The 26,397-nt window shown below is 40.5% G+C and overlaps 2 protein-coding genes across 8 annotated transcripts in view; both read right to left on the reverse strand.

The window, feature by feature from the left end:
* Positions 1-546: 546 nt before the first annotated feature.
* Positions 547-5,859, reverse strand: TCF24 (transcription factor 24). The gene is made up of 2 exons (XM_014872994.2): positions 5,416-5,859; positions 547-3,040 (listed from the first exon to the last, which is right to left on the reverse strand). The coding sequence occupies exons 1-2, from the start codon at positions 5,857-5,859 to the stop codon at positions 2,927-2,929; spliced, it is 558 nt and encodes a 185-aa protein (XP_014728480.2). The 3' UTR covers positions 547-2,926.
* The window catches only part of PPP1R42 (protein phosphatase 1 regulatory subunit 42), a 29,469-nt gene continuing 8,911 nt past the window's right edge, over positions 5,840-26,397 (reverse strand). For 2 of the 7 annotated variants that reach the window (XM_088175820.1, XM_088175824.1), the window contains exons 6-11: positions 23,865-23,982; positions 22,488-22,628; positions 21,177-21,328; positions 7,855-7,940; positions 6,805-6,892; positions 5,840-5,885 (exon numbers count right to left, since the gene is read on the reverse strand). In XM_088175820.1, the coding sequence (XP_088031946.1) occupies positions 6,820-6,892; positions 7,855-7,940; positions 21,177-21,328; positions 22,488-22,628; positions 23,865-23,982 (570 nt within the window). In that variant the 3' untranslated portion in view covers positions 5,840-5,885; positions 6,805-6,819. Of the gene's footprint in view, positions 5,886-6,804; positions 6,897-7,854; positions 7,941-13,519; positions 14,686-18,195; positions 21,329-22,487; positions 22,629-23,864; positions 23,983-26,397 lie in introns of those variants that run through there. The other 5 variants (XR_015807618.1, XM_088175833.1, XM_014872993.2 and 2 more) reach the window with 5 other exon arrangements.

Consider the following 26,397-nt stretch of genomic DNA (forward strand, 5'->3'; position numbering starts at 1 on the left):
TTAACCAGCCCGGCTTTAAACACCACCATGGCCTGGGGCATTCACAATCTTCCTGTCCCAAAGACCTCACCACCCTCGCAGCAAAGACTTTCCTTCCATTACCTAACCTAAATTTCCACTCTTTTAATTTGTACCCATCAGACTCGGCGGCCGCTGCTGCCGCTCCCACGCCCGAGGCCGGGGCATGGCGGGCCCGCTCCCAAAGCACGGATCAGCACAGGCACGTCCCACGACCGGGCATTTTCCCCTCCCCAGCCCTGGATCTGCTGCCAAAAGGGTCCCGCCACATCCATCCGCGCACCCACCGAGGCGCACACCCCGAACAGGGGCGGGCAGCGCGACAGCTCCAGTTCCGACCCGCTCGGAAAGGGCGATTCCCGCCGGGACCCCGCTAAATACGCGGGCCAAGGCGGGGCGGGGCGGGCGCGGCGCCTTCCGGCTGCGCGCGCACAGGGACACGGGGAGAGCGCCGGGGGCGGGATCGGGATCGGGATCGGGATCGGGATGGGTGGGAGAGCAAAACAAAACAAAACAATCCGTGACCGCAGGCGCTGTTGGAGTTCCGGCTGAGAGCAGCCGGGAGAGCAAGTTCGTCTGCTGCAGAGTCTGCACGGGAAGCGCTGCTGCTGTGGCCGCGGGAAGTTCCGCATGGAGCCGTGCCATCCCTCCGAGGGGAAAACTGTGATGACAAGGACCGAGGTTTGCCGAGATCTTTTAGGTTCCTCCATGAAGAATGTCACCTTTTGATGCAGTGTACAAACATTTTGCAACTATGTTCCTGGCCACGAGCATATTCCTAGTCTTAAATGCCAGACTTTTGCGTTTCAGTATATACGAGGATACGAACAGTTTCTAGGAAATGTAGCATTGGAACCAAACATCAGGTTCGGAGCAAGCAGGTTCAGAGGATCTGTTGTTATCCTGCTTGTAAATTTCTAGAAGATAAAACCTCTTGCCCTGCTCAAGGGAGCGTGTTGCCTAAACTGGTGTCTTGATTCTGGAACGAACCAAGATAATTCTGATGCAGAATAATCTGTCTCGAAGAAAAAAAAATTCCACGCTCATAAACATGGGGAACTCAACTGAAAATCTGCTGTTTGTAATTCTGCATGTTCTTACAGGTCTGTAATAATTCCATAAAATGCTGAAAAAGTCTTAGGGATATGGCTGCAGTAAGTAGCTACAGTGCTTGCTGCTCCGATTCTCTGGCTGCCTGCAGAGCATTGTAAGTATTTAGTTGTAAATACTGCAGGGGTTGTGGAGAGCTCCAGTTTTTACTACATTTTTTAACAAAAGTTGTTCTTGGTAGTATTTTTGTTCCTAAACGTCACTTCAAAATTTAAAGTCTTCAGAAAGGAGACAACATTTATAAATCATGTACAGTGAGAAACTGATACAGGTCTTGTAGCTCAGTGATGAAAAATCTGAGGTGTATTCTCTGTGCCATCCATTCATAACTTTCCATGTTTTTAACCCTTAATGCTAAAGCATTTTTCATGCTTACAAAATCAACTATGTTGGAAAAGACTGCTGGTCACCTTTCACTGATTATCACCTTGTCAATTTGATCACAGTACTAAGTGGCACATCCTGACTTTTCTTGAACAGCTCCAGGAATGGTGACTCCACCACCTCCCTGGGCAGCCCATTCCAATGCTTAACAGCCCTTTCTGTGAAGAAATTCCTCCTGATGTCCAACTGAACCTCTGCTTCTTGGATATGCAGTCAGAATCTTACAATGACATTCAAAGGAATAAGCCTTTTAAAAACATTGAGGAATCCTTTTCCCCACCCCCTTTCTTGAATACTCTTCCAGGTATATTATCTTGTTTAAAGCTCAGAATGCTGCAGAGGCAGCTGAGAGCTCTGGATTTTACCACAGTGGTTTTTTTTGAAAGTTGTTCTGGCTAATACTTTTGTTTTCCTAAAACAAAATTTTTAATTTTTTAAAAAATTTTATATTTAAGACAGCATCTATAAATCTAGAATATTACCGTGTGCAATGAGAAACTGATAACAGATTTGGCAACTCAAAGTATATAATACTCACTGAATAATATTTAATAGAACATTTACCTCAACAATAACAAACCATATGACAAGTACAGTGTTTTACAGAACAGATACAACAGATGACATTTGTGCCTTTAGTTTCAACTCTTCTTGCCTAAATATAGATGTTTAAATGAACAAGTGTGCTACCAACAAGCCAACACTTTGGTGTCACCTGCTCCAGCATGTGAACCCCTTAAATGAAATGAGCAGACTCGTGGTTGTGCCGGGGTAGCAAACACAGGCTGAGCCCGGGACATGCAGCACAGTCCTGTGGATGCATGCAAGCAGTGCCCAAATTACTCTGTGCAGGGTGCACAGGTCTCTCAGCACATTTTTACTCCATGAACAGGCATCCACACTCCCAGCAATAGCTACAAACATATAGGACTGTCCAATGGGTGCAGCCCTGACCTGGCTGCGGTCAGGGGATTTCTGCCATCGGATTTAAGCAGTGGAGAAAGTCTGTGTGGGATTACAGTTGCTATTTTTAGCCTTGCCTTTCTCTTTTCACCCAAGCCTGTTTTGCCCTGTACTTGGCCATTAGCACATCACTCCTCCTCTCTTTTCTCACAGCGCTTGTCCCGGAGAGGACAAGGATACTTAACTCTGCAGGCAGCTCCTTGCTGCTGCTCGGATTGGTGCTGGCTGCAGTCACCACCTCCCACTCCCCCTCATTCAGATCGCAGTAATGACAGAAACCCATGATGTGTCACATTAACTTAATGAGGTATTAATTACATTTAAGAATCAATTCCTTCTCCGCTAGGAACAGCATTTCAGGAATTACAGTTTGTCTGTAGATACTGTTTTTTAACTTAAATATATATATATAAGGTGTAATAAATAACCATTTTTGAAGCAAGAAGGGAGGTTAGATCTGTGAAGATGTTGATGTTTCCCCATGGTTTGCGCTGTCTCCTTGTGCTGAGTGAGTCAGAAACTGTCCCGTGGCTCCAATGTACAACCTGGAACGCATGGGCCACTTCTGCAAGAGAGGAGACAAGCACAGCACTGAGACACCCGGGATCTTTGCACTCAAACTGCACTTCCCAGCAAAGATTTGATGGAATCGTAGTACAAGAAAATAGCTAACTGTTGCTATCACCAAGCAGTTCCTGTTTTGTCATTCGCTGGAAAATGTTTGGAGCTTGGTAAGGGAGCCTCAGCCTGGATAAATGGTAATTAATGGTGAGGCACTGCTCCCAACCCTGCCATGCCCCAGCAGACAGGAGCAGGCGGTGCTGGCCAGTCAGCCTAGCTCACTTTGTGTCGTAGATGTTCTGTTAGTAGAATAAAACAAAGAATTCCTTCTCAAGGCACCAGGGATGCTGCAGGGATACACCTGCACCTGCAGGAATTGCTGCCCCGTGTGTACACCCATCCCTGCTGGCTGGGCCCCACACCACCACGGGGGCTGCTGCTGAAGGCTGTGAGTCTAAGGGAATTTAATGGAATTGCACCTTGGCAGTCTTCAACACTCTCAGCTTCTTGTTCTTGTCAGCTCCAGGTATTTCAGATGCCACAATTCATCTTTACACTCACTGATTTTTGGAATCATCAGTTACTCTTGGTGTTAAATATTTATTCTGATTAACCCCAGCAGGTTACTCACTGCAAGCAGCCCTGTGGTGTGGGTGGCTGCAGCCGGGCACCCAGAACTTGGGAGGGAGCATCCAGCTCTGTTTGCTGTGCCAAGTTCAGTATTAGAGAGGTGGATGCTTGAAGACACAACTTGTCACACACATTGGATGCAAAAATACCTGAAACACAGCCACATATTGTTCCAAAAGAATGCAGTTTTTTTAAGACTCTCCTGGGAACAGACTGGCACCTTTCCTTTGGATTAGGAGCACTCAATAGTACTGCAGACAAATCTCAGCTCTTCTGTTTGAAGACCTAAAGCAGCTGCATAGTCTCACTTAGAAAGGCTGTACAATCTCATTCAGTAATTTTATTCAAGAGTGATGTTAAGAGTTTGTCACCAATAAACCATCCAAGTTTAAAGTCATTAACCATATTTTTAATACAGTGTATACACGACTGTTCTTGGATATTTAACTTTCCTCACTATTTGCATTTACTATGCTTAATCTATCAGTTTAGTTAAAGACTGTCTCTAAAGGTTGTCTCATATCCTGTGTTTTGGGGTTTTTGAAGCACATACTAGGATTTGACTGTGACACATTCATCAAATATATTCATAAAAAATAATTGCTTAAGTGAATCCAGTATTGCTCTCTTCCAGTAGCCTGGGAAATGGGCACCTGGATAATTTAACTGCTGTAATAACTATTCAAGAGTATTTTTCTGCCAGTAGTAGTTGGCAGCTGATAGAAAGTACCGTAAGAGACCTGTGTCCTTTCACTCTGACTGAGGGAACTAACAGAAGCTTTTTTGAACTTAATTTGAAATACATCACAGTATTTTTTTTTTACTTAAATTATAGCCATCTTCTAATTGGTATAGAAGTTTTGCTTTCTTTATGAGTCTGCTAATCATTTAAATGGCCTCAGAAGCCTACATTCACATCATGTTGTAAAATACAGCAATCAACATTGTGAACAAGGAACTCTCTGTGAATTAGGCACTTTTTAGAAATTAGAGATTACTTCACAAATTAATCTTAATTAAATCATTCTGACTTCAGACTCTCAAAGTAAAAAAAAAGAAAACACCCCAGTGCTCTAACTCACTCCCTGTGAGCAGAGCCAAAGAAAACACGCTGCAGTGTCTGAGCCCCATCAGGCAGTGAGCACTGCATTTGGAAATAGATTTCAGCCCTGTCCTCTCCAAGAGCATCCCTTCTGCATCGCTCAATTTTTATTTTTTTTTTTTTTTGACAAAGGGAAGAGTGTAGGCTTCTGAAAAGCACTTTCATGGAAGTAATTAACACATGGTTGGTAATTAATGCTGCTGTCTGCATTGGGCTGCCTGGGCAGCAGAACCAAAGCAGTGGCTGCATCACTGCTGTGGGACAGTGTCACCTCGTCACATAGACCCCTCCCAGCAGGATCCACTGGGTCTGTGGGGATCTCCAAGGTTTCCATAAATAGACTAAGAAGATGCAAGTATTCCTGTGGTGCTGACCTTCACTTCCAAAAACCAGGTTCCACTAGGTTTGGATATACACTAGATTTGGTATTTTGGTGCAAAGTCCCTGAATGAGTACCTGGAGGAAAGCTCCAAGATATTTCCATCAGACCCCTAAGACTTGGGCACAGTGGTTAGTCCAGGCAGACTTTTCATGTAAGACCTCTAGGCAAGGTACAGGAACTCGAAATCTTTAATTTCAATTACATACCTAAGGCCAGTGTACTCACTCACTGACAGAAGGTGGTTGCTGCTCCTCAGCTCCCCTACCTTGACAGGGTGCAGGTATCCATCCCCTCGGAGAGTGCCCAAACCCTCTCCCGGTGTCTCCTCCTCATCCTGAAGGCTGCGGGTGAGGTGTGCGATGTAGGTGGTGGCCAGGAGGAGCACATCCAGCTTGGAGAGCTTGGTGTCGGGCGGCACGGAGGGCAGAGTTTTCTGCAGCTCCAGGAAAGCGTGGCGCAGGGTCTGCACCCGGCTGCGCTCCCGGGCGGCGTTGGCGGCGGCGGGGCGGCCCGGAGCGGGAACGGGAGCGGGAGCAGGAACAGGAGCGGGAACGGGAGCGGCAGCGGCAGCGGGAGCGGCCCCGGCCCGCGGCCCGGCCGCCAAGGGCACGCAGGAATTGCTGCCGGCAGAGCAAGGCTGCAGGGAATCGGGCTCCGAGCCCGGGCTGCAGATCTCCTCGCTGCTCTCTGCTAAGTGTCCACAGTCCATCGGTGACGGCCCCGGCAGGGAGGGTCCTGCAAGCAACAAGAGCATCTCTAAAGTTAAGATGCTGCGGTGAGCTGGGGCCAGCACGTTCTGAAAACAAGGATGGTCAGAAACGCAGGCACTGCCTGTGCTAGGAAAAGCTGGGAAAAGCTCTGTGAGCCACTTTTCCATTCGCTGCTTACAAATTCAGCATCACACACGGGTACAGAACAGAAATTAAAATCTTTGCAACGCTCAGTATTTGATTTGGGGTTTTTTTGACAGCATTACACAGAGCAAATTCTTTGAGTCACTCATAGCCCAGAGATGACTTCTGAGAAAACCCAGCAGGCACCACCCAGAGGCGCAGCCACAGCAGTTTCCATCTACAACCAACTAAAAATTAGGCCACAGGCAATTTGTAAAACATATTCTCTCTATGATTTGGGATGTGGAACTGTTGGTATCTTTTCTATTTTAGCTGCAATAATTTTATGACCAGTCTCATAGGTGATCAGTGCTCCATGGACTATAGAAAGAAAAATATCATTTTCAAATGCATCAGCAAGTGAAGCCATAGAGCAGGGACTCAGTTTTTGAAGGGCAAAACTTGGCCCATAATTTTAAAGGATCAGGAACTGACTTCTCCTGTCTTCCCACCTGTAACTTTACTAAAAAAATTGCATGCTTATCCTTTCTCATCTACATTTTCAAACTTCAAAAGAATTTTGTAAGATGTATTTTGGCCATTGGGGGGCAAAAGAACCTTTTGAAAACAAAAAAAAATTTTTTTGGGAAAAGCTGAAAAAGTGACCACAAGGTCTTTTCCCAAAGAAAGCTTTTTGTAAAGCTGGTCAGTCAGCTCTGCCTGTAATACAACTCACAGTCTTTTAATTCATTCAGTTCCACAGAAAAATGCAATTCAATCAATATTCCCCAAAGTGCAACACTTCTCAGCTGGAATAATACCTGATCTTGTTGTATTCAGCCAAGCAGCCCTCCTGGGTGTCCCAGATCCCAGCTTTCACGTGTTAGGAGTGTCTGTTCCTGTGACAGCCTGGCTAGACAAGGGCAGGAACAAGTTATTAAACCTTTTAATTTCATCCAAATACTGTGTAATTAAAAATTTAAATAACATTGATGCATATAAATTACTGAATATCTACATTTACAATAATTACCTCTTGATTTTGCAAAGCATTTCAAGCACACACTGAAGTCAAAGGTGTCTATCAAAGACAAAGAAAGGTTTCTAAATAATCCTTTTTGCAATGCTACAATTTGATGGTATTTAGAAGATTTTTTTTTTTGTTATTATTTTGGGTGATTAATTGTGATTAACTTGCTATTAATGTGGTTCACACAGGGTTATAATGATCTCTTCAGTAGCAGTACAGGTTAGACTGAAATTATTTGTGAAATATTCTGTGCACATTATAACTCAAAGCCAAAGGAAAAAAAATCTCACTATTCTTTTTTTATTGTGGTATTTATGATCAGTATAAAATCTTACATTAAGACTTCATGAGCTTGTCTTGAGTGAGGGCTGAAAAATGGTCCTTACACTGGCTATTGCTTCTAAATTAAAAAAAAATCGTTATATGCTTTTTTCTTGGTGTTTGCTCATTGTATTAAGGCATAGTCAGATCTGGATGAATTTTAGTTTAAAAAAAATCACCATTGTGGAGATGACATCAAGACAATCATTTAAGATAATCATGAAAACTGGCAGAAGAATCTAACAATTTATGTTTAGCAGCAGCATTTCTCACCACCATCCCATCAAAATCTCACTGGTAGGAGGAAGTCTTCCCCAATTACTGGAGAAGTCTGGATTACCCAAGGATATGGACAGACTGAGGTTAGGAAAATAGGGTTAGTAAAAATACCTGTTCCTCTACTGAAATACGGGGCTAGGTTTGGTTTACACACAGTTTTGATTTTGCTGTGCTGGTGTATAAACCACATTTAGAACTGGAATGACTTCGAGTGACATACAGTAAATAGCAATGCACTTACCTAAAAACCTCATCTCCTTGGGTGCTCTTGGAAATTGGAGTTTCTGGTTTAGGAGCTTCACATCTATATGAGAGAAAATCCTGGGCCTGTGGAAGAAAAGTACAAAATTTCAGCTGTGGAAATGAAAGGTTTCACTCCGAATTAAATTTTTCCGCTGCCAGACTTCCCGTCAAACACAAGCAGCAAACGGCCTGGGAAAATCTGCTACATGAAACAAAGGATCTGCTGTAGGTATGTACATTTGTGTAGCCAAAGCATGGTGGTTCCTTCCTGGATCCACAGCCAGGATCTCTTCTGTTGCACACTGGGTCTGGGCAGCATCACTCTTCTCCCCGAGTTAATCAGGACACCCATCACAGGTGCTTCAAGCCCATGCGTTGCTCAAACCTCATGGTCCAAAAAAATGCTGCTAAAAGCTAAAGTAAATAAAAAGCTTCTGGGCAACAGTCATTTCCCTTTTAAAATTTTACAAGAAAGAGGTTTGGTTTTTAAAATAATCGCAGTAATTTTTGCAAGCACCCACTTGCCACCTGGTCTCCTGAAAGAGTTGGAAACAGGGCTATAAAAGTAAGTTAAAGTATTTATGTTGTTTCTAAAACACTTCTAGTGCAGTATTTCTAATGCATGCAGATGCATTTGTGTTTTTACATGACGCTACAAAGTCATGATTGGTTTGACATCTTTTACCAAAAAACCCCAGCACGATATTTATTTTAGTCTTATATGCTGTATGAATGAAACGGCGATGAAGGCATCCTGCCCACACAGACACGGAAAAGATGGAAAACGCCAGAGCAGAGCACACAAACTGAAAACAAACAGGTGGAAACCTGAAATAAACTTTTCCGTTGCTCCTTAGAGGTCAAAACACAGTGAATCTGAATTATTTTGCATCGGTTTTAAAAAGGCCTTGCCCTCTGTGTAACTCCGTAAGAGGTAACGAAAACCCTTTCTCCGGAGCAGAGAAATAGGAATTGCCTGTTGGTGTGCGGGGCAGAACCGGCGCTCACGGCCCCGCCGGCTGCTGCGCTCCGGTCCCGCATCCCGACTGCAGGGGCCGTGGCAGGACCCCGCGGTGCCCGGCTGGGGATGCACTTACCGCTCCCGCCCGGTGCGGAGGCTCCAGCCCGGCGCGGCCCCTCCCGGCGCCTCCGTCCCGTCCCGTCCCGTCGCGTCGCGCCCCGGTGTTTATAAGCCGTGGCTGCCGGTGGGTGCGGCGGGGCTCTGTCGCACCTGGCCTCCGGGCTCCCCCCTCCGGCCTGGGCGACAGCGACCGCCCCTTCTCGGGCGGCTGGGTCATCAATCACGGAGCTGTCGGGGCGGCATCGCCTCTCGCTCCCCTCGACCCCCGCCCTCCCCCGCGCCCGGCCCCGGGTCCGTGCGGGTCCCGCCGCCCCGCGCCGCCGCTCGCCCCGCTCGCGCTGTTTTTCTTAGGATAAAGTAACGGTTTTGCTGGAGGAGAGAAATTTAATCGCTGGGCTGGGAGCTCAGGCGATGCCCTGCTAAAAGCGAGCCCTTTCTCTTCGCCCCGCCGCCGCATCTCCGGCTCGCGGATGTTCCCGGGCGGAGCGGGCTCCCCCGGGCGAAGCTCCGTCCCACAGACGCGGGGGGAGAGGGTCGTGGCTGCCCCGGCACCGCTCCGGGACCGACCCACACGGGATGGAAACACGAATGGGATAAGACGAGCCCGGCCGGGCAGAGAGGGGATTTAACAGGGAACGGGGAGCGATTAAAAATCAGTAACGCTAATGAGAAGGGACAGTCAAAATAAATACAGGGGTATGGAATTAGCCCAGAATAACATTTTGAACGAAGCCCGATTGTACGATAAGAGAGACACAATAAATCAAGCCTCGGGAGCAGTGGAAAAACAAAGTCTGAGCGATTCGTTACCGAGTTTGCAGCCAAGAAAATTAAGGACTTAAACTTTAGCGGTAATTGGAAGTCCCGGGAAGGGACGAGCCCAGTGGGGACCTGGCGGGGCGGGAGCGGGGCAGAGGGAGCCGGACACCTGCGTTCAGCCCCGGCCCGGCACAGCGCCCGCCGCAGCCGTCGGCGCGTCCCAGCCAAACTCTCCGGCCCGACAATTCCAGCAGCGCCGCGCTTGGGGGGACGGGCGGGGGCTGCCCGCGGGAGGGACCCTGCCCCGCCCGGCCCCACCGAGGCCCCGCCGCGCTTTCTGCCCTCGGGCTGGCATCCAGAAACACTGAGGAGCCGCCTCCGCTGGGCCGGAGAGGGCTGGATGGCAAGGAATGCTGTCGGGCTGCTCTACAGGTTCTGAATTTAAGCACTAAATTCTAAGTTAAGTACTTAAATTCATCTATAAATTTAAGTTTTGAAACTGTGCCTCAACGTTTACCTTTGCCTCGTGCTGGCAGCCTCGGTGGGGGTTTCCCTTCAGCCATCGGGACTACTCTGACAAAAGCTACTTTCGGCTTCTGTGATGGACTTCACCTGCAGAACAGATCATCCTTTGGCCTCCAGGGTGCAAGAGAATGAAGACACTGGTTCTCTGGAGGACAGTGGAGGAGCCTCCAAGCAGCATTGCTAAGCCATGATTTTTTTGGCCTCAAGGTTTCCAGGGCTGCCTCCAGCCCAAGTGAGCATTTCTGTATCCTTTCTGCAGTCAAAACCTCTTTAAAAATGCACTCGACAGACATCCCTCTGCTCAGTCAGCTCCTGGGGCTCCAACAAGCAGTTCTTGAACATATCCTAAAGCTTGTACTGAAAACACTCTGTGGTGTGATGTGGAAGAACTGATCCCAGACTCCCTGGAGAGCAGGGACATTTGCCTTCCAGCCTCACTTCCACTGGAGCTCCTCTATCATCTTGTAAGTGCCAAACCAGCACACAAGTCTGGGGATCAGCTCTCCCGCACCCCAAGGAGGCTTCTAGGTCTGCTGCCCACCTAAAAAATGCCTAGTCAAAGGAGGACGTCTCCTCACTAGGCTGTGGGATCCTCAGCTATGTCACTGACAGAGAACTTAGAAGATGTCCAACACTCTGAGACTTCTCAGCCCCCCCTAAATTAGCAGATTGTGAGTGCTGTGCTGTTCTCTGCTTTGATTGGATTAATGACAGGGAGGGTTTTTTGGTTTGGTTTGGTTTGGGTTTTTTTGAGTTTCCAACTGTACACAGAGTTCTGCCTCAGTGCAGAAAATCCAATGGAAGGAGTTGGAAGAGGAGTGGTGGTGGAACTCCCATTACCATCTTTAGACAACACCAAATCCACCTTACTGCAGTGTGATTAAGGAGATTGTACAGTAAGAAATTGAGCAGTGCTTGAAGACACCACTCTGGCTGTTAGCCTCATTACCAAAAAAGGGGTGCTTTGAACATATATTTTAAAAACCCAAAGAGATAGAAATGTAGAAATAATTGTTCTTTGCTCCATCAAGACTTTCTCCCATCTGATGACACCTCCTCTGTTATAAGCACAAAGACAGCCAGTGATTATTTTCTTGTATCAACCCACTATTTAAATCTAAAGCTGTAACAAATGGCTGCAGCTGTTTCTTCTTCTTTCCCAGACAAATGACTGAGAATTACTTTTCCTGCCTTACCTTCCACAGTATATCTCAAATCTGAGAAATGCCAGAGTCACAGAAGAGCCAGATTTCCAGTGTGATTTAGGTAAGAAGAAGTTCTACCAGAGACAGAATGATGTTTTTCCAGGTACACTCTGCTCCCTTTATGTCAAATTAGTTTCTGGTTTTATGGCTACAATTCAGCACGAACATTCAGGGTATTTATTTTCAATTTGTTCATTTTCTCCCATTCCCATTTCTGTATAAGGATTTCTCAAGTGTGCTTGCCTGCTGGTATGGTGCAGCTTCTGACAGAGACTAGCAGAAACATTGCTTGTCCGAGTAAAACAGCTCTGGCAGGAAGCCACACACAGATTGTACTGGTCAGGTACCACAGATTCCAGCTGTAGCCTGGGAGCAAATCAAAGGCAGGACACAGCCACAGGAGAATAAAAATAAGTTGCAGTTCACAACTTTTGCTTCTTTGGGAAATCTCAGCATAATGGATTCCAAATCCAAACAAATGTTTTGAAGATTTCCAGTTAAATACTTTTTCCCCCATGTTTCAAATGCCATGTTGATAATGTACCGTAGAACCACAGCATATTCCACAGTTACGTTAAATTGCCATATTACAGTGTATCAATACACTTTTTATAGCATTTTCTTAGTGGTAATTATTTTTAAAATGTATTTTAAATATGTATCAGTAGGGCTCCATTCTGGGGTTGTGTGTGTGTGTACATAAGTGTTAGACCAGGGTATCAAGACTTTGTAAGGGGTTTCCTTTAGCTAGACATGAGTTGCCTGGCTGTGGGACTCTGTGAAACCCCATAGCACATGTTGCTCAGGAGTAATTAATTCAGGTCTTCAATGTTTTATTTATCGCACAATAAATTAAAATCTTTAATCCAGAAATACTCAGAACCTATGAAAAATAAGCCATGCTGTAGGTGGCTAACACAGCATAACCCACATTTAACAAATACTAACGATCCATTAAATAGTTTTAAATGGGTGTGTGTAAGGCAGAGGGAAGTGTAAGATGCAAAGATAGCACCATGACATAGAGATCTGGAGGTGACTTCCTAATGTGCTGTAACTCTAGTTAGTATCTATCAACTGAGTGAGCAATCAGCAGCTGACACTGTGAACATGCTCACCAACACTATTGACATTCTTCTTTGGAAATTGCTTAAAGAATCAACTTTTTTTAATGTATGCTTTTCTGTCTTTCTTGACCTGAATATCATTGATGACTACAACTAGAAAAAGAAGTATCATGCTCGGTTAGTACTGATTTAGTAAGGGACTAACAGCTACACATCTGAGCTTTATTTTGTATTTGGAATATTCTGATTTTGAAGTTTTTTTGAACTGATTTTGAATTTTTGAGGCGAATGACTCACCAGCCTTATATGCTGCTTTGGGCTGGGGTAGAGTTAATTTTCTTCACAGTGGCTAGTATGGAGCTCTATTTTGGATTAGTGCTGAACACGGTTGATAATATAGAGATGTTTTTGTTATTGCTGAGCAGTGCTAACACAGAGATGAGGCCTTTTCTGCTTTTCATGCTGTCATGCTGGTGAGGAGACTGGGCACATGGGAACTGGCAATGTGGGAAGTTGGGACAGGTGACTCCAACTGATCAAAGGAATATTCCATACCATATGACATCATGCTCAGTATCTGAAGTAGGGGAAGAAGGAGGAAGCTGGGGGATGTTTGGATGTTTGACATCTGCCTTCCCAAGTAACCATAGCACGTGATGAGCCCCTTGTTTCCTGGCAATGGCTGAACACCTGCTTGCCCATGGCAAGTGGTGACTAAATTCCTTGGTTTGCTCTGCATGCATGTGTGGCTTTTGCTTTCCTATTAAACTGTCCTTATATCAACCCATGAGTTTTCCAGCTTCTACCCTTGCTATTCTTTTCCCAATCCCAGTGGGGGGAGTGAGTGAGCAGCTGTGTGGGGCTTGGCTGCTGGCTGGGGTTAAACCACGACACTTTAACAGAAGCATTGGCACCTCAGCGTTACAGTACCACTCATTTACTACCTTAGCTTTGGAATCTTGGTCTTTATAATGAAGATGAAGATCTTGTTATTCAAGGGGAGAATGCATGCAGGAGTTAAATGCATTTTAATAATCTGTACCGAATTATCTTTATAAATGTTAACAAAATACACAAAACATTCCATGCAAAAAGACAGATCCTGATTTCCCTACTCTGGAAAAATTCCTTTCTTATTTCAGAGAGCAATAAGCAAAGATGCTAAGCTGCCATTCACACAAGGTTTCTTCCAGGGGCAATTTGTAATCTAGGCTTTCCTTTTCTTATCCGTAGGATTGGAATTTTCCAGTATCAGAAGTCTCAAGCATTTATTTCATTACTCAGATGAGTGCAAAGCAGCCAAACAAACAGAATTTGAAGTTAATGGACAATACTCCCAATCAAAAAATTAATCAGCACAGACATCATTAATCTTCTCGTACCTCCTCTGCTAACTGTTCCACGTTATTCATCAGAACTTGGAAAAATCCAAATGATAGAAATTATTTGTTAGGACTACAGATCTTCTCAAACATCATGTGGTAATAGCTTCTTTCTGCTTGAAAGGAGGTTGTAGACAGGTGGGGGCTGTTTTTTTCTCTGAAGTAACAAGTGACAGGTCAAGAGGAAATGGCCTAAAGTTGCACCAGGAAAGGTTTAGATTGGGTATTGAGAAAAAATTCTTCGTTGGAAGGGTGGTCAAGCATTAGAATAGGCTGTGGTTTGATATTCACCACAACTTGGTTTAGTGGTGAATATGGCAGTGTTAGGTTTAGATTTGGACTGCATAATCTTAGAGGTCTTTTTCAACCTTAATGACTCCATGACTACTGTGAACACACCTCTGCACAACTGCTGAGTACCATATAGGGAGAGAAGCAGCTGCTAGGTAAGGCACTGGCTAAAACCAGTTCATTTCTTGAGGAAGTTTAAGGATTAGGCAACCTGTTTAGCCTAGCATGTGCTGATGTTTTTACATGCTTTTGAGACAAAGCATTGCTTCTAAATAAATAGGCAGTCCCCTTATTTTTCTGGATGTTCTTAGAAAGCAATGTTAAGTTCAACATACTTAATTTTGTCTGGTTTTGAGATTAAAAAGACACAGATAACATAGCCAAAGAGACACCAGTATCTTTCTTTGTAAGCTTTGAGGGAGAAAAAGAAAATCAATAATGGCTAAATCTTCACATCCTGTAACTTCTGGCTTTTAGAATTCAAGCTACTTCTGTTGTTACTTCAGATTCCTCCTCAACCTACATCAGAGAGATCACAGGAGACAGGTGAGATCTTCATGCCAAAACCACACCAAAGCACCGATTGCTCCCATTGTCATTAACACTCAACATTTCGACAAATATTATAAGCAGTGTTATCAAATGCTGCTGATGAGAAAAAAATATCTTTAACTATTGCAAGGTTATTGGCTGCTGCAGTGAAAGCCCTTTTGTTTTTATTCCCAGTGCCAAACCTGGAACCAGAATATTCTGAATTGACAGAATCTGTCTATTTGGGGTATTGTACATTCCTTTATTACAGATATTACTTTTTCCATGGACAAAAATGGTATAAACATTTTTTCCTACATAAATGTGTATCAAATACTTCTAATTTTCAAGTCCCATCAGGAAAAAAATCTTATTAATAATCAAAGCAATTTTTCATATAATTGAAATCAGATAAGATTCAGTCTTTTATTCCAAAACATTTTCCTACAAACTATGTGTAACTGATTATACCCAACTTTACTGGACATGTAAGCAGTGGTTACTATGGGAGTCTAACATATTAACTCTCCAAGAAATGAAGAGATTACTGATTCAAAACTCTTTTTGATTTAAAGTATTAGTCTATTACACAGATCATTTCACAGCTGGCTTGGATTTATCTTGGTTTTGATGCAGCAATTAATTCTGCTCAGAATTAAGAGAACAGAAAGATGTAGTCAGTAATTTCTGTAGTCTCTGGTTACAGTGTTGTTTGATTGAAGAGGTAAGGTTCAAATACAACATTTTTAACAGTGAATTCCTAGAATTCTTCAAGGCCAAGTGACTTAGAATAAATTTCACTGTTTTTTTCCCCCCTAACATAGTAAAAAGTATTGTTTCCAGTTACAATATATAGAATTTATAATTTTGTGACTGTAAATAATTAGGTTCACACAATTAATAATTCTGCCTCAGAGCTCTGTTAGTCAGGATAGTACTTTGCACACCACACTGAGATAAAAAATCATAAGAAAAACAGGGAAGGAAGCCTTTCAGTTGCACTTAACTTTTACCAGTTACACTCTGAATACAATCACATACTATCCCATATTAACAGATCACATCTGAATCCTCATCCTGAAGAATCAATGGACACATATTGAACACTGACAGTTTTCTGGCTAGTTTTCCCCCTGTCTATCTCAGAACTTTTGAACTTTATGGCTTTTAAAGCTGTATCACAGGCAGTGCTGCGTACTGCTTTATACCTGCATATATAAAGAAATAATACAGCATTAACTTACACCTTGCACTGGTTTTAATGTGGTATTTAAGAAAAAATAATATTTTTTCATTGGCTATGGATTAAAAAAATCAAATATTAACTTTAGATCAGTAACTCAAACACTGTGTGATTACATATATTCTGATTATGGTAAAAGCATTACCAAGGGAAGGTACTTGGGCAGTGATATCTAATTTTTTTTCCTTTTGGTACTTCTAACACACCAACAGTACCGTGGAAGCTCTAAAAGCACTGGTACCCCCTTGGTAAGGTCTGGTCTCACACATTTTAGGTCCTAGGAACAGTTTTTGGTGGGGGGAAATTCTATCAACAGTGGATGATGACCAATTTAGGAACTGCTAAGGTAAATCTGACATATCCAAGTCTTTGCAACTGGATGGGATACATCCCAAGGTGCTGGAAGTGAATTTGAGGAGGTACAGCTGCTACTAACGAATTAGTAGTTGCAGTGCTGTCCTCCAAAATGTAGTAGCTCATCTTACTAGATGGGGACACAGTGACTGCGTTTTCACCTCAGGTTTGTTAAAGCAGCTGCTTTCAACTTTTCAGAGAAGGGAGTGTGTCTACATAATGTGTGATATAGGAAGGCAAATACTGAAAGAGTGTTTGGACTCTATGATCTTCCAACCTGAAGCATTCTAAATATTAATGTATTTTATGTAGAAGGTTTCAGACAGTCCGGGTTCTTGAGAGCATCTGACAGCCTGCAGCCCCAGATGTGCCCCAGTAAGCTGCTGACCACCTACTGGCTGACAAGTCACATGTCCCATTTGGTCTTTGAAATGTCTAGGAAACACCCCTATCTCCTGGAAGAGGGAGCAGACTATTGCAAGCAAATGTGCTCCTGCCAGATTGCCCATCCAGAATGTGTCTATGCTCTATCTGGTGAGTCAGACATGTAGGAGTATGCATGCACAGTCTAGCTGGCAATCTGCTCATCAGCAGATGTGCTCTCTGTCCGTGGTTTGATAAGAATTTACTCTTTTCAAGGGCACAGGGGGTCTATCAGTGCACGTGTTCTGCCAGTGTAGTTTAGATCGTTACTCCTTCTCAGCTTTGGGCACAGGCAGCAGCGCAGAGAACTGGAGTGGCGAGGCAGGGCACGGCAAAAAGAGATGGCTTTTATCACTACATTTAGGACACTGGATGACATGGCAGCGCTAAGTACTATAGACTTGGCATATAGTAACCTACTTCTTCTTGTTTTTTCTAAAATTACCACTACTGAAAGAACTTTAGACAGAATACAATGCCATTGTTTGTGTCTTGTATGTTTGTGATGACAGTTATATTTTTCCTTCTGAACAGAGAATGAATAATCATGGGGAGAATCATCCAGCATCATATTCAGCATGTAAATGTGGATACCAAAAATACCACTAGGGTGTAGATTACTGTAATATTAATTATGTCTCTGCAAAAATACTTACATTCACCTTTACAGGTAGTACATATTCTCCACATAAAAAAGGGAACCAACCACTAGGACTGGCTGAATTGCCTGCTGAGACCTTAAACGGGCCACAGTAACCAGAAACTGCTAATACCTGACCTTCATTCAAATGGCTCTGCTTCAGCAACCCTATTTAATTTCAGAACTTCACTTTATCTCTTGATTCTTATACTTTATCTAGCATTGTGGTAACTCCTTTCATATCCTATGTCATGGCTGAATAATTCAATGGCAAGTAAATTCCTTACATTTTTCTTCCACAGCCTTCAGCACTAAATGCTGATTGATACTTTCTACACCTCACTAAGAAGATGTTTACATTTTTCCTTCAACACCATCACCAAGGAAAGGCAGTGAGATGGGCTGCTGGAAAAGGCACTCCATGTATTTTCTAAGCATGCTCTCAGCTCTGGCAAAGTGCTCCAGCTTGTATTTCTAAGTATTTAATGCACCTAATTCTGAATACATTTGGAGTGCTTATAAGCTCTTCAGCTGCTAAAACCAACTTGAGGATGCTCAGCTAAAACTGCACTGGTTTATATCTTAAATCTGTATTTCTCCTTCTCCTGTATCTAAGACTGAGGATATTTTTTATTTTTGAATTTTCAGATATTTGCTGAAATTTATACTCAGTAAGGGAACAAGAATTAGGTCACTCAGAGGTAACGTTTTTCCCCATCTCCCTCTCAAATGAGAGAGCTGTATTCTGTAACATGAAGTGTATGATTGCAAAGCTTATGTTTTGGGTATATAGCATTATAGTCTCAGTATCATTTCTCCTCAAAAACCTGTCACATAATAGGCCTTAATAACTCTATTTATTATAACGCTAGTTAGGTTCATATAAACAAAAGCCGAGTATACATGCAGAACATGCATATTCCTACCTGTTAGCAAATATATATGATCCTGTCGAGATTTCAGACCACACAAATCACACAACTCAGGGCATTTATAAATATTTAAGTAATTAAACACAATGTTCATACAAGCATCTGCCTAAGAAGAGGGAGAACTAACATTGTTCACTGCAAGTTCCTACCTTTTGGACTAGAACTTGAAATATACATGATGTGCATGGTGGCAGCAGAGTAGCTTATGATTAGTTGGCACAATGCAGAGTATTTATTACATGCTGACTGTTTAATTTAAAGATATTTCCATATTGCTAATACCATAACATATGATGGAGAGACAAAAGGTGACTTTCCCACCACATTCTGAATTGCTACAAATACCTATCACGATATTTAATTCCATGAGTAAGGCAATATGGGCAGAAACTCCTGGTTACAGATTAAGTTTACAACATCAAAATTTCAACAACTTCTCTACTCAAGGAACATTAATAATGGTGTATCCCACTGGACAGTATTAGGTATCTTTAAAATAGTTAAGTGATTTGGTTTCTTTTAATTACTTCCTGCCAATATCCATAATTTTCTCTGAATGTCCAAAACTAATTTAAAATTCAATATAAAATTTCTATTGTTTTTAGATCATCAAAAAGAAAAGATTAATGACATATTTCAGTAATCTAGTGATAAGTGGCTTTTTTCATTGTTCAAGCTGCACACAATCCTCAGTGGATCTTAGATGTAGGTTAAAAAGGTATTTAATGCCTGTTTTTCAGTTGCCAAGGTCAAACATCACCTAGTATGTATACGGAAAGAGGAAACATCTGTTGGAATAATTTATTTGACTAACACAGAGGTTAACATTAAAACCCACGAATTTCTTTGGTCCAATACTGAATTTCAATTAAGCAATACAGATATTTGTTCAGTTTGAAAAAATTTCCTTCTGTTACTTGTGGACACGTTCATGTATATCCCTAATTAGTGAATCTGGCGAGGGAATACTATGATTTGTAATTTTTTTGTATCTGTATAAGCTCTGAGAATGAATATTTATATTTTTTGAGGTTTTGGAGGTTTTTTCCCAATAAATGTTCTAAGGAATTCACAAACCTTTAACTCCCAAGACTCTTTGGTTTGTATGGAATTCCTCTACTAACAAGATTAGATCATTTCAGGATCAGTGATTACACGTGAAATTGTACAGCACAGCAACCTTCAGCATTTAAGTTAAAAGTCCCATTTACAAGTTTCGAGAAAATATTAAATGTATTGCATCTGACTGCAGATTCTTCTAACCATTCTGTGAAATCAGACTAAAATCTTCCAGACTAACAGTAAAAAAACCCCACACCTAAATTATTTAATTTAAAAATGTAAATTAATAATTATAAAGTGGCAATAACAAATAATTTGTTTCATTTACAAATGTAAAAATATAGACATCATATTTCAATCAAGTATGGAAGATGCTCTCTTTGCTTTTCTAGGGACAAAAGGGATTTCAACAGAGTCATGATTGTATTCCAGATTTTTAATACTGAGTAAATATTTGCCAAGCAAAGAAGCTCAACAATTGGACAGCTTTTTACCATTGTAAAGCAGACTCAGAATGCTTTGTCTCAAAGGAAATATCAGACGGTCTTACAGGAAAAATATGTTGTACACACATGTTCCATTCTTTTTTAGCACTAAGGGCAATGGCAAATGGAAAGCAAGGTTTTACTCAGCCTGGCCCAAAAGACAGGACACTAATAGAGATGACATGCAAGCTGACAGAACACTGAGCATGTGGACAAACCCATCTTACAGTAGAATTAAAAAACCCACAAACATATTTATATGACATGAGTATTAGTCTGTATCCCTCTAAATTTCAGAAGCCTGTACTATTCACTGGAAAATAATAGTGTACTACTATAGTGATACTAACAGTATTACTTTTTATAATAATGAGTACCTTGCTCCTGCAGTTCTTATTCTTAACTGCTCCACTGCTTTGTGCTTTCTGAGAAGGAACAAAGTTCAATAACAGGCACATATATTACAAATTCAGTTTCTTTTTTAGGCCAGAATATATCCATTGTCATGTGATGAACAAACATGAAAAAAAGAGAGAATCTTTGTAATTTGCAATTCTTCTTCCCTTCTCAATGGAAAGGCAGCTATTTTTAATCAGAACAAATAATCAGAAGAAACAAAACTCATAGAATGGAAAGTGGTAAGTTGTCAAGAATTAAATAGCATTAAATGTTGCTCAGTTAATTTGTCAAACATACTAATAAATTCTAACTTGAATGTAATTTACTGATTTAGTTACAAAAGAATACCCGTGTCAGTTGCATGTATTTATTTATTTTATCTACATCATTGTATAAATGATGATTTTTTTTGTTGTTGTTGGCTAGTTCAGCTGATAAATAATAAAACTGTTAGGTTAAAAACAGCATTAAAAATCTGGAAGGAGTGATATTAGGTCCCAAATTCTTAACTATACTATTGCCACAGGTGAAACTGGAGCATAGCTGTTAGAAGTAAGTGGTAATGGTGAAAACTGGTTGTTTCTCCTTCTCCAGATGATCCCAGGCACAGCATCAACCTTCCCCAATGGTCCTCACACCCTAACTTACTTCTGAGAATTAACTTCAATTTTATTTTACCTTTGTGGAAAATGATTGCAATTAAATGCATATGACAGAAACTAGTAATATTAAAGTTACTACTATTAGCTAGTCCACTGATTTGTTACCAGAAACTGAAATCTATTATCCTGTCTTTCAAAGAAATAAAGACAATAAATATAACATGGTTAAAAAAATTATTTCAGATTTCTATCTTCCTGTACTCATTTTCCAACTGATTCAGCAAGAGCTGTACAAGCAGTAACTGGCATAACTAAAAGGAAGATGTTTGAGAAACACACCTGAGTTTTCACCTGACTTCTTCTTTCACGGATTTTTGGCAGAGGCTTTCTTTCAACTTTCAACTTGTGAGCCAAATCTAAAAAATTTACTCTTTCTTTCACAGAGTCACTGTGGTGAGAAGGAAGAGCAAAATAAGGTGTTTCAGAGTCAGCTGCAGGAAACAAGAAGAAAAAAGGATTAATTCAATATCCCAAGCCAAACTATATGTATTTAATATTCAGTGTGATTGATCACAGGTTCCAATATATCTCATTATAGAAAACAGTTAATGAACTTTAAGGTGAAATACCTCAAATTTGATAATCAAGAACAGAAAACTTTGACTGGAATTATGGAATGTGCTGCAAACACTGACGAAGGTGAATATTAAAACAGGTATTCCCACTCAGGTAGAGTTATTTCAAAGGGAGTAAATTCAATTACATAGCAGTAATGTATTAGTAGTTATTCAGAAGACCATTTCAGAACCATTACCATTTACATATGGCTTCCAAGCAATGAGCAGACTCCAACTATTTTAAGGTGCTGGCAGGCAGAGCATCAGCCTTCATGTCTTCAAAAATAACATATTAATTTATCTTCCAAAAGCAATAATGTAAGTGCCACAAATTTTATTTTATAAGCATGGTAATTCAAACCATTTTGAGTAATTTCAAGTTAAATGCCTGTATTCAAGTCCTGCAAGATGGCAAGACATGCTTTTAAGTCATTTATGTTTTAACCTGCAGTCAACTCTGTAACAACCACAACCTCCCCACCATTTTTAAAAAACCTCAGCTTCTTTCAGGTGTTGATTGAGTTTCAAAACTATTTTGTTTTCTCACTTGAAGAACAGGTTGCCTTTAAACCTCAAAAAGAGTTTAAGGCTTTTTTACTTTCCAGGTTTAAAACTTGGACTTCTGTTAGATGTGTATCTTGCAAAGGCCTTTAAAAGGACTAACAATACACAGAGATCAAATAAGTATCAAGAAATAAATTTTAAAAGTCTGATCTATTTCGTGCATATTTATTATAGAATGCCAAACATTTTAAAAACATGGAAGTAAATGTGAATATTTACATATTCAAAATGTACTAGCTACCCCTTTCCATAATTCTGGGAGATTGGGATGTGAGGAAAAAAAACAATACATGAACTAGTGCTAAAATTAGATTTTATATTGGAAAAGCTCAACTGCTTTTCATGTCTTTTGGACTCATCACTGGTACAAGTGTCTTATAAACAATTCTTAGTATATTTATTTTTAGCTGTAATTTTATGATTTCTGTAAGTTTTAAATAAGCATGAAGTAATTGATTAATATGCTTACAAAATTGTTCATGGGCTTGTTCATGGGCAGCATGTTCATCTGTCATTCTTTCATTGCTTTTTCTCCTGGCAGCTCTGGAGGCTTTCCAATTCATTAAGAAACGTCTTTCCATCTCTTGAATTTCTTTCCCATCGAGGGATTCTGCAAAAGAGAACATTTTCTGTGATACAAAGTGGACTAAAGGGCTATACAAAGTTGTATGTAATGTATATTGGCTCTGTATTAATTCCTTTCAAGTCTTTTTTTCTTTTTCTAGTATTTTGGTAAAAAAATATACCTAATAAAGATTGATATTCATATTCAAGCTGCAAGAGTGAGTTAACATGTCTTAATTACAAAAAAAATCTACAGTTTTTATAACTTTCAAGGAAAATATAATCTTTCACATTTAACATGCAAGACTTTATAGAAAGTCCTGCAGAAAAGTTATGCTCTTACACAGGATATAGGTAAATGCAGAAATCCAGGTTGAAACTGCATGTCTTAGCAATCAAGAAATCCTACAGATCATGAAGACAGTCACACAGATTTGCCTCTCTAAGGTTAACTTTACTCACTTAGGTGCCATAAACCTTATGCTCTATGATTCATTGGTGGCATCTGCATTTTTGAGTCAGCCCAAAGGAAATACCTCATGTGGCCACAAATTTAGGTTGCATTAGAACTGTCCTAAGGCACTGTTATTTTCATTGTGCCGATAGGTTTTTTTCTTTTTCTTAATGGCCAATATTTTGTGCTCTGAGAAAAACCAAGTTCTGTAATTATAACTTTAAAAATAATTGCCACCTTTATCCAAAAAAGTAAAAAATAGCATTTTTTTACTTATTTCAACAGTATAAATATTTAGATATAGAAGAATCAGTTTCTTCCTTTCATGCTAAATTTTTATGCAAAATAATACAAACTGCACCATAAGGATTAACAAATACACTCAACATAAGTTTGAACTGCTTATAAGTTTAAGGATGAATGTTATATGACAAATTCAAACACAGTAAGATGGGATCAGCACAACTGGCACTGTACAACAAAAACACATTAGCAACTACTGGAGATTGATAGGGGAATAGATGAAACTGATCTTTGAAAACCAGTTTCACAACATCTGGAATATGAACACAAAAAATTGTCTTGTAACAATCTCACCAATCATCTATTATAAAACAAATGACTACTAATACCAAAAGCCAAACAAGATGGCTTGTGAAGTTGATTACATAAGCAGTTTTACCCTGTACATCAATGAAAAATTCATTATTTGACAGAAATACCTATAGCAGTAACTGTGTTTACATGCATAGTACTACTCAAGAACAACTAAATTTTCAGTTGTTTCCTAAAAGAGTGGAGGTTATGGGTGGGCTATTGATATTTTACCTAAAGTCTGTGACTGCACTATAATCCTATCCTTGTACTTTGGTTTTTGGCAGATGGGGTTTCCTGTAAGATCTATTCTGCGTAGCTTTGTCCATTTTTTTAATACAACCTCCAAATCCTGCAAGTGAAACAACAGAATATTGTGATTATGTTTCCCACTCCAGAGTAAAATTCAACAGTAATGTGATTTGTTCAGCCAGGCCCAAATCCTGCACACAGAAATAACTTCAATGAGACCATTCAATGTATTAATATGCACATTAAGAATGTGCATTTTCAAACAGAGTAGTCCACAGCATTCTCTGAATGTATCAAAACTGCACAGAAGAAATGATGATATTGAAAGATGCTGCATTTTTAAGGATACAGTAGTGCCAGCTATGGAAAATTATCATTTCAATCCCACTGATAAGCACCCAAAGCCTAGGAACTACCAATGAAAAAATTCGTATTGTATGCAATGTCTGTTAATGTATCCTCAAGGTCTTACAGAGCCCTTAGAGTATCAGTGTGTGGAAGAATAAATACTTTATACAGATAAAGAACAGACTAAAAAAAAAAGCTAAAAATCATGTAATCCACAGTGGACTGTCTCTCTCTTTATATATATGTAGAACTGTATTTTACAGGAGAAACAGTAATCCCCCCTACCTAACTGTGGGTGGTCACTTATAGTATTGGCCTACACAGTGAAATTAGTGAAATACACCTTTCTCCATCTGAGTTTCTGTCTGGTTACCCAGGGGCAGTATGACCTAGATGAAACTACTCTGTCTTTTAAATGCAATAAATTCAAGTTAAAAACGTGCTAAGTTCAGCAGATTTGTCCTTTCCACTCAGACACCTTAATTTCTGAAATACTTTCTTTCCAAAATTTCATTTCACTCCCATTCTTGACAGACTTTCCTTGTATGTGTGAAAAGCTTAAGGAGGGATTCAAGACAATAGGTATAAATAGGAGAGAGAGGATTTATGTTCTACTGTTGTAATAATTTGGAAAAATCTATTAATCATGCTGCGACAGATTCTAAACCACAGTGTGTGTAAAACTTTGTAGCCTAATGCCAACAATGAAGTCTCCAGCAATGTAGATATCTCTTAGCTCCTTCTAATTTAGAAAATTGCTTGGGTAACATTGCTTTTGCTGGCTCATCTCCCTTGGTAGAAAATCCTCTTGGAAATATATGTTTAGAAAAATCACATGGAAGAGAAAGTGGCAGCACAGCCTCATACCTACAAGCCATATAATTTTTGGTCTACCTATGATGATGTTGTTATCATCTATTGTTATTCAGTGATAAAAATATATTTTTAGAAAACTAGTGAGCAAAAGTCTGATTCTGTGAGAATCAATACTGATAAAACAATGCAAGAAACTCTGAGGACTAGTCCACATGAAGAAATGCAAATAATTCTCATAATGTTATTCAGCAAGGCTTAATCAGCATGTATCAGGATAGCAATGTGGTAACTCCCATACTTTATGTGCTAAAACTTAATCATAAACAAAATTTAGGGGTAAAATATTTTAGGCTAGACTTATTAAAAAATAAAAATAATTTAGCAAGTATGTTTATTTATCCTTACCTAAGCATTCAGACAATATCACTGAAGTCTGTAATGCGTTCTAGATTTCATTAGAAAGAATTTTTCCAAGTAATAGTTTTGCAACACAAAGTTGTCTCTTACTGAAATAAAATGTATACAGTTTAACTTTGATGAATGTATACAAAGTCCTGTAGATTTTTGTTAGCTGTTACTTACTTGATAAATGACCCAGAACATGCTTACTCCAGTGTATGTTTATCTAAGAGCACACTAATCCTGTGCTGAAATATGATTACCCTTTCGATACGCTCTAGTTGTTCATTGCCTTCCTGTCTCTAATAAAGTGCTTTCACTTCCCAGCCTTTCAATAAGCTGTACTAAAGGGACCAGACACTCTTCTGGGCAGGCTCCGTTTGATAAATGATCATGTCATGCTATCACTCTGAGGTCTGCTACAAAATACTGACGAGCAAATTATATTCCATTGGGGAGGGTGGGGAGGGGGAAGGGCAAGTGCCTGAGTAGGCAGCTGCAGTGCTGGCACTAACTTTCTTACCAATTAACGGTGGCCATTTAAGAATTGGTATTTGACCAGTATCCTCCAGTTTTTATTGGAAACGTCTAATTCAACTGCCCCAGCTACATCTACAGACAGCAATTTGTCACCAGTTTGATTACCTGTCATAATCTATTTGAGAAAATCTATAATTTTTCTCTTGTCCCTGACTCAATTCTAAAGCGAATGAATTCATCTTTTGTGATATCCTCTTGTCATAATCAATACTGGGCAGAGGTTGAATAAATTAAAGACTTAGGAAATACAGATTTTTTCAGGGATTTCTAGCTGTATTTTTTTCTATCTATCCAAATACTCACACAACTCATAATCTTTCCAAAACGAATGAACTTAATAAATAAATTATATTCTGGCTCTTTGTAAAAAGAAATAGTTGTGAGGTTTTTTTTAGACATAGTGTTTAAAAAA

The sequence above is a fragment of the Sturnus vulgaris genome, chromosome 1, assembly GCF_052056855.1.
Source record: "Sturnus vulgaris isolate bStuVul1 chromosome 1, bStuVul1.hap1, whole genome shotgun sequence".
Lineage (NCBI taxonomy): Eukaryota > Metazoa > Chordata > Aves > Passeriformes > Sturnidae > Sturnus > Sturnus vulgaris.

What these genes read in the sequence shown, in the direction of transcription:
- TCF24 (XM_014872994.2), bottom strand. Translation starts at nt 5,859, where the DNA reads ATGGACTGTGGACACTTAGCAGAGAGCAGCGAGGAGATCTGCAGCCCG. An exon ending in GATACCTGCACCCTGTCAAG is followed by an intron (nt 3,041 to 5,415) that starts GTAGGGGAGCTG and finishes CCTCTCTTGCAG; the next exon opens with AAGTGGCCCATGCGTTCCAG.